We start from the raw sequence: 8,651 nt of genomic DNA on the forward strand, positions 1-8,651 counted from the left end.
AGCCCTCTTCTGAGGGCCAAGCTTCCTGGTGGCCTTGTGTGCCCAGACAACTCATCACCACTGTGTTTAATGACATGCTTAATTGCTCTGGACTGCAGGCTCAAAGGGAACATTTGTAAAACTATCATTATTGAATCTCCTTACCGTAGGACAAAGGGTCTGTGCTGCTTTACCAAAGCAGTGCAATCAGTGGTCAATTTAGCCTGTTACACTTACTTATGAAAACAAGCCTTGCTTGCCAACGCCTGGGTGCAGAGAGTTTGCTCAATGAAAAGGAAACTGTGCTTTTCATCCAGATAGGAATATTTTTCTTTTCCCCACCCATCCAAATTCTTTTGCCTTAGTAACAGCTATTGTGACACGGGGAAAGGCCCACAAGCCAGCTCCCTGGGACCTTTATCAAGCAGCTTAACGACAAAAGCCGTTTCTCTCTCACTGTTGCTTTTAATAAAGGAAAAACCTTGCAACTTGGTCAGTGCCGTAATTGAGTTTCCAACTTTAAGTACGATAATACAACTCCATTGCAGCAAAGCAAAGGGAGAAGGTGCTGCTTTTTGTTGCTTTAGTAACATGTGCCTAAGGCAAGCGTCATTTACCCTGGGTTTTTTTTCCAGCATTTAAAAATTATTCGTGGAGGACTTAAAGCTATTCTATGCTCACGGGTTCAAGGACTTTCATCAGCATTCCCCCTTGGAGATTTTGCACAGCTAATGGCACATGCACTGGGTTACACTAGTACTAAAGTCTGAATCTAGTAAAGGAGGTAAGCCCATTAGTTGGCTGCTGCACTGCCTAATTTGGAGATGCCTGATTTCCAGAGCAGAATTGTGCATGCTTTGGTGTCTAAGGCCCCCCCCAAAAGTGCACTGAGAGTTGGGTGCCTGCATGCTGAGCAAGCAGCTGCCTAAAGGCAGTCCAGTTGGGTCCATATCCCTATTCTGCCTATTAGACATCTAAACCTATGCAGTCACTTGGCCAAAAAGCACTCATTTTGCCTGGGGAGATTTTCTCAGGAAAGCCTGTAACTCTTCCATTGTGGTAACGGGGCTGGAGAGTTGTTGTAGCTGTGATGGCCCAGGAAATACGTTAGAAGCCAGGTTTGTTCGGTGATCTCTTTTATTGGACTAACTGTACAGTTGGGAGAGATGAACAATGGAGGATCCACCACTCATCTCTTGCCTAGTGGTTAGGCCACTTACCCAGAAAAGGGGAAAATTAAATTTTAGGCCCTGTTCAGCATGCAGATAAGAGACTTGCATAAGCAGTCTGTGCAGAATTTGCAGCAGGTTCGCTATTGCTACAGTACAGCGTGGGCGGGGAACTTTGCTCCTCCTATCTTAATAATCTTTGTGTGGCACTAGTTGCTCACTTTGTCGTGTCTCCAATTGCAATTCACTTACAGAGCACACAGAATTAACCCTAAAGGCCCCTATGAGTCCAGGGCTCTACATTAACTGTTACTCTACAGAAAAGAGGGATCATTGTGGACACGTGGCTGAAACCATCAGCTCGGTGCTCACCAACCATCAAAAAGGCAAACACAATGTTAGGGATTATTAAGAAGGGAACTGTCAGCCAAACAGAAAGTATCATTGTAACCCTATATAAATCCACGGTACATCCACACCTTGAATACTGTGCCTGGTTTTGGTCCCCACACCTCAGAAAGGATATAGGAGAACTAGAGCAGGTCCAGAGAAGGGCAACAAGGATGACTGGTGGTATGGAGGGGCTTCAGAGACTAAAGAGGCCAGGTTTAATTCAGTTTAGAAAACAGATGCTTGCGGTGGGGGGATGATAAGGGTTTATAAACAGTCAAGAGAAAGTCCACGGAAATTTATTATTTACTGTCTTTCACAGTATAAGAACTAGGGGGTCACAAAATTAAACTAGTAAGTAATGAGTTTAAAACTAACTAAAAGGCGGTTCTTTTTTTACACCGCGTGCCATTAAAGCGTGGAACTCATTGCCACCAGATGTGGAAGCTGAAAGTGTAGCTAGATTCATAGTCATTAGGGTCGGAAGGGACCTCAATGGATCATCGAGTCCGACCCCTGCCCCGGGCAGGAAAGTGTGCTGGGGTCAGATGACCCCAGCCAGGTGCTTGTCTGGTCTCCTCTTAAAACCCCCCCAGGTCTTATAGACCCCCAAGATTAAAAAATAGACTGGACCCATTCTTGGAGGAAAGGTACATTAGTAACTATTGAGCACAGGAGATCGGGATACAGCTTCTGAATCAGGACTTCCTAGACCTTACATGCTGGAGGCTGCAAGGGAGAGAGGAACAGTGGAGAAAAACCCTGGTCAGACCCAATTCTCTCTCCCTTTCAGCATCTTGTCTCGGCCGCTGTGTGACAGGAGCCTGGGCAAGATGGACCTATGGTCTGAGACAGTCAATGGCAATTCTTATGTTTTTATCTTCTCTCCTGATCCATCTCTGTTAGTGAAAGGGCTAAATTAAGAGCCTGGCAGTTTCTTCCTCATCTACAGAAGAGTTGCAGGGCAGACAGTTACTGCAAGAGCTTTTCAGACACGATTTCCCTCTATTGTAGCTCAGGCATGACCCCAAGCGAACTTCTGGAGCGGGGAGAGGTTAGTTCAGTCTCCATGGCTCATTGAGTTCTTGGCTTCTCTACACTGGCAGCTATTTGTGGCACCAGGCTCTAGTCAACTATTTATTACTGTCTACATATCACATTAAATGCTCAGGCTCCTTTACAATAAATTCCCCACCCTGTAGAGTATAGGTCCAGAAGGTACGAAACCCAGCAAGAGCAAACACAGTGCTATTTGATCACTATAACTGCAGCATAACATGGTATAACAATTTCATGGTGGAGCCAGTGGGTCTCGGGGCGCATTTGGAGAGAGGATGCTTGGAAAATTGTAATCGGGAGTCTGTTTAGAGCTTACAGGACCCGGTGGGAGAAGGCACCGAGCTCTGGAGTGGGCCGTGGGGCATGGGGGAGAAAAATCGAGATGGGGAGCTTTTGTAGGTGGAAGGTGAAAAGCGTGTTTTGTGATGCTTTAAGTGTCTTCTGTGGAGTTGGCCACTAAATGGGTTTCCCGTACATAGGAACATGGGATACAGGGTTGGAAGGGCCGCGCAAGGCCACTGAATTCAGCCTCTGCCATGACAGGCAATCACATTACACACAGCCATTCATCAATTTACCATGCTCCGGCTTAAAACTAGTTAGGTTTTTTTGCCCCCGCTACTCCCATTGGAAGCCTCTTCCAGAACTGTACATCTGTGATAGTTAGAAACCCACTTCTGATTTCCATTTTTCTTCCTGAAGTTACTCCCGGTTAGTGTATACCCATTGCTTTTTGTGCCGAAATCACCCTTGAGGCAAACAGCTCTTCTCCCTAGAGCTGACTAACTTTGCAAAGTGGAAATTATCCCCAACTCTCCTGAACATTTTCAACTCCTTTTCCTACCTCTATCATCACACAAGGCAGTAGCATCCTTGCCCATCATTTAACACGATATTTATGCTATGATCTTTTCATTCATGTTAGGCCTGTCCATGTTAATTATTTGGTTATTTCCCAGTTAAGGAAGGCAAAAAGAAGGAAAATGTCATATGAAAGCAATACGTAGGAGCTGCTACTTACCGAGCTGACAAAGCAGTGGTCCGTGTCTTCGCTCTCAAAGAGGATGATGTCTTTGATGAAGACTGCAATGGCTCTCATTATGAAGGACACGAAGAGGTGCATGTGAATATAATTTCGAGTACAGTGCAGTTTTCTGCAGAAGGGGAATAGCATGAAATAACATTTTTGAGCATCAGGGCTTCTCAATACACCATTTTTTTTAACTGAAATTACGTAATGTTTCTTTGACCAAGAGATAGCTCTTCAATTAACAATTGGAAACACTTGAGGCAGATTTTAATCTGGTGGAAATCAATGTGAGCTCCACTGAAGCCAGTTTATACCAACTACAGAGGTGACTCCCCAATCTGGGGAGGTGGAAAACAAAAGTGGCATGCAAATATGTCAAACGTTGGATCAGTAGCAAATTTTCCATTGGCAATTCCAATGGTACGTGAGCTTCATGAGTATACGACCTTTTCCAGGACGAGGGCCTGATTCCTGCAGAATTACTGTCACAATTTTCTGCAAGGAAACCCCATTTTTGGAATAGCATTGGCCCAAATTAATAAATGCTTGCAAATTTTATTATAGCAGTGTGACTCATACTTTTATGCAAAAGCCATGACTTATTAACCAAAAGCAAGGGGAATACTAGGCTTATACCATCTCTTCCTCTGCATAGCATACTTTGGAGACATATTTGGATTAAGGAAATTAGATTTTCAACCCAATTTTTCTAGTAACTGTAAGTGACAGGCCTCATGCCCTGGAAATAGCTATGTTATAGCCATGGAAAATATAAAAGAGCTCATTCTTTGTTCCTCTATTCCATCTCTTATGGCAGGGATGGACAAAGAGAGGAAGGATGAAAAGTGGGTCACCATTTTTTGGTGTGACAGCATATGACAGAGGAGACTCAGAGCTGCTCCAAAATACTCTCTGTTTCCTCCAGCCTCCTGCAACACTTACATTTGTGATTTGATTGTGACATACCCTAGAATTGGACAACCTACTATAAGGAAAAACCCTGCATTTGTAGGTGGATATGGATTAGAGAAGTTAGCAACTCGTGCCCATCTCCAAGCGGTCTAGTTCTCTGCTATCCTCTTCAGACCTCAGCAACAGCTGCAAATAAAAGTCTGCTCAACATCATCACTGTAACGTTGTGTGGTTATTATGTGTTCTGTGGTTAAAGGAGGCCAGGAGCTGGAGGACGGCTCTGCTTCTTTCTAAGGCATGCTCTGAGCAACCGAGTCACGTAGACCGCTTGGCTGGTGTTGCAAACCCCCATGCAAATGTCACCATTCAAATGCCATGGGACTGAGACATCTCAAAAGGTGTAACCTCATCCTTCTTTGAGAAACATCATGTCCTCTGCTGGTGTCATCTATCTTGCCCTTGAAAGGCATCCCAAGGGACCCCCAAAGACATGCCACTCTTAATGCATAGCCAAGGATCTGCTGATTTCCCCAGAGTTAAAGAGCCAGTTCCCCTCCCTTGTCCTGTCCTTTCCCCTCTCTTATTTGAGTCCCTTTCCCTCCACACCCCAGGTCTTACCTGAAGAGGCACAAAATGATCATAGCAGCCGTGAGAGTGATGAGTGATAAACTATATCCGATGGTGTAACCCGTCCTGACCGTGCCATAGAATACCGTCTGCTAACATGAATGAAAGAGGCAAAAGTTAGACTTTGGGGAAGACATTCAGTGATTCGTCCTCGATGGCGACTTCTACAGGGCCACTGGCTAATTACTACCTCATCAGGATAAAAGCAACCTCTGGTATAAAATTACATGAACCAAAGTCCATTGAAGTGAATGGAAAATAATCCCATTCACTCCAGCAGCCCTGGGATCTGCTCTCTATTCACGTAGTGGTTTGATAAGGGAAAGTCTCTTACCCAATAATATGATTTGGTCACTCGTAGAGGTGATTACATTGGTATCATCTTGGACAAGGCAGGTGATTTATACCTAGGAGCATGGGGCATTAGCACCTGAATGCTTTGGTATACCGTTGAAAACAGTGTTTGTGACGGTCTCATTTCAGCCATGCAGGCTGGAAATATTGCTGCTCAGAAAATGGTTTGTTTTTTCTTGGACAAGACTGATTTTTTGGTTAAAAAATGGACATATTTTGGCTGTCTCAGCACATCGTGGAAGTCTCTGGTCACAAGGCATCATGGGAGAGACATAGTTTAATTGAGGATTGTGGTCCACAGATAATCAGGAGCATCAGGCTACCGACTACTACTCCCCTTCTGGCACGGCAGCAACATAGATTTCAATAGGTTTTGGCTTTCCTCTAAAACACAAATTTGGGCTGTTTGCACATGCCTTTTATCAATAAACAAAAATTTGAAAAAATTTCCATGGAAAGCAGGGACATTTCACAGGCAGTCCCCCAAACTTGAAAAAAATGTTGATGCAATTCTCTTGCCCTGTCCTAATTCAGACACCTTCCCTCTAATAACAGCGCATGGAACAGCGATTTTCAAGCGGGGTGATGTAGCATCCTGGATCCCTTGAGATCCTTTCAAGGGTGCTGGGAGTGGGGGTGCCATACAACAGTAGTACTGTTAGACATGCGAACATGCTTCACAAGAGAGTTCAAACAGGAATCCATTGTGTTAAAAAAACATTATGACCCGTTGCGGTCTTTTCAAGTTCTTTGAAATGGAAGAATTGCTCCAGTATTTTTCTCTAGTGAAACCCAGTAGCTTAACTAAAGGGGTTGATCTGGGAAAATGGTCCCAGACACTGACTTTTAGGGAGGGGGGTTGGAAAAAACAGCCACACCGGCAGCACCAGCCACTGGAAGTTGCTGCTGTCCCCATGCATCGCTGCTGTCCTGGGCACTTGGCTGCCCCGTTACACCTCTGGTCAAAAAACAAGTGAAGATTAAGAGCTGGCGTTTTCTGGGGAGTGCCTTGAGCCTAAAAAGGTTGAGAGCCACTGCTGTAGAAGACGCACGCATTACCCATATCATTTTTACGGGATCTGAAAAGGATGAGGATTTTTTACAAAACCAACAGAACAGAGATTCATGCGTCCAGTGCTCACATTGCTGATGGGATGACGACCTGAGCAGGGGGCTGGACTAGATGACCGCGTGACGTCCCTGACATCCCTACGCTGCTATGAGAGGATAGAAACAAAGGTGGAAGAGCTGTGAGAAGATAAAGGTTACAAATGAAGATGAGGAAGATCTATTCTTGATAGTCCTCCCTCTCTCCCTTCCTTGGGAATAGGGAAAAGAAATGGAAAGATCGACAGGGCAGATGCCGTCATAGGAGGGAAAGTTGTCGCTTTGAGAAGCATCACTTCTAGAAACGTCCCAGTCCCACTTCATCAATCCTCGCAGCAGCCCCACCGAGGGGAGCGGGCATAGGTATTGCAATTTTAGAGATGGGGAAATCAAGGAAATAAGCTTGTGTGACCTACCCAAGACCATAGAAGGAACTGGGGACTTGGGCCCAGAAGTATTTAGGTGCCTAACTCCTACTTAGGTGCCTAACTCCTACTGATTTCAGTCCTTGGCACTTCTCTGGCCCTCAAACTAAAGGAGAAGAGGAGTATATTCTATTAATGAAAGCGGGGAAGTCGTACATCAGGTCTTCTGGCAAGCTCTGTCTTTGAACTGTCCCATGATTTTAAGCAACTTGCTTGATCTTAGTCTCCCATGACTCGCAAGCACCACTGCTGATGTCACGGGCGTGTTGCGGCTCTCCTCCCTGTTAGGCCAAGGCACATCCTGAGTTGACACCGTTGATTTCAGAGGAGCCACCTCCACATTTACCCCAGTGTAATGGAGAGCTGAACACAGCAGCTAGCATTTGCTCAGGGGTCTGAGGACACTGGATGACGTGAATGATACAACAAAATGCCACTGGCGTTTCCTCTCTGATCAGCACTGCTTTTCCAAACTGCCCTCGGGAACTGTAACAACTCTGCAGACCATCAGACTCCTGCTTTTCTTTACATTGCAAGGCCACATTAACACACACACGCTGTATTGCCCGTTACACGCATGCATATGAATGCATAGGTGTGCCCAGCTAGACAGGAGCCTGCCTTGCCACGGACAACCACAGAACTGGGAGTTTGCATCCGGGCATCTGGAAATGTGCACGTGATATTTCCTGCATTTCCAAGTGCAAACTCCATGAAAATCGGACCATAGATCACAGTAAGATCACGGGGTTTGTAAGGGCGTCAGTCCTATTGCTCAGGAAGAGCCTTTTGCAAAACACTTATCCATATTTCATACTTTTCTTGTTGTTTCCAAGTGGTACTCAGCAGACATTAAAAATGCATGGGATGTTTCAAGCATGGATGACTATCAACCTCGCTTCAGGTCTTCTGTTCAGCCTCTTTCTCTGTTTTTTCCCCCAAAAACCCTCTCCCCTCCTCAGTCTATTCAACACATCTCTTCTATTCAGCTTGCCAGTCCAGGACCATACAGTAGGTTACTGCCTAAGCCATATCTTGCTCAGACTCAGACAGCATCCCCAAACTGCACGAGTCAAAAGAAAATAATTAAGAGAGAATTAAAAGAGCACAATATGCGGTGTCTTGGTAACAAGGCATTTGTGCAATACTGAGCTCCACTGGGTAGTCCAAGCATGAAGCAGGAATTCCCAAATCCCCTTGCAGGCTGCGCACAAATTCGAGTCCTTGGAAAAGGGCCTTCACAGTCCAGAGACACAGCGATGGGTTACGAGGCTTGAAATCCAAGCCTGAAGTTTCGATCTTCAAAACGGGGCATTTGAAGACGTATAGTGGCTGGCTCCAGCCACTGACTACAGTTTTCCCTTCACTAGGACACTGGTATTCTTTGCACAGCTCTCCTATTAGTGTTTTCTTTATTTGTCTGTCATGAAAGCAGGTGAACTCTCTTGAGATTTTCTTGATTGCCTCTGTGATGTGGGAGTACTGGGGACCCACTCGGACTATGAACTGGGGAATGCAAGTGTCTTCCAATATCCAGACTCTTTTATTGCAAAGCTTCCTGGGCCTGGCATTCACTTATGCTGAGCAAGCAGGGATGTA

General features: G+C 45.3%; 1 protein-coding gene across 2 annotated transcripts in view; it reads right to left on the reverse strand.

The window, feature by feature from the left end:
* The window catches only part of VIPR1 (vasoactive intestinal peptide receptor 1), a 108,211-nt gene that overhangs the window by 35,301 nt on the left and 64,259 nt on the right, over positions 1-8,651 (reverse strand). The window contains exons 4-5 of one of the 2 annotated variants that reach the window (XM_014520981.2): positions 5,158-5,255; positions 3,619-3,751 (exon numbers count right to left, since the gene is read on the reverse strand). In XM_014520981.2, the coding sequence (XP_014376467.2) occupies positions 3,619-3,751; positions 5,158-5,255 (231 nt within the window). Of the gene's footprint in view, positions 1-3,618; positions 3,752-5,157; positions 5,259-8,651 lie in introns of both variants that reach the window. The other variant, XM_014520980.2, reaches the window with a different exon arrangement.

This window comes from Alligator sinensis, unplaced genomic scaffold, assembly GCF_000455745.1.
Source record: "Alligator sinensis unplaced genomic scaffold, ASM45574v1 scaffold531_1, whole genome shotgun sequence".
Taxonomy (NCBI): domain Eukaryota; kingdom Metazoa; phylum Chordata; order Crocodylia; family Alligatoridae; genus Alligator; species Alligator sinensis.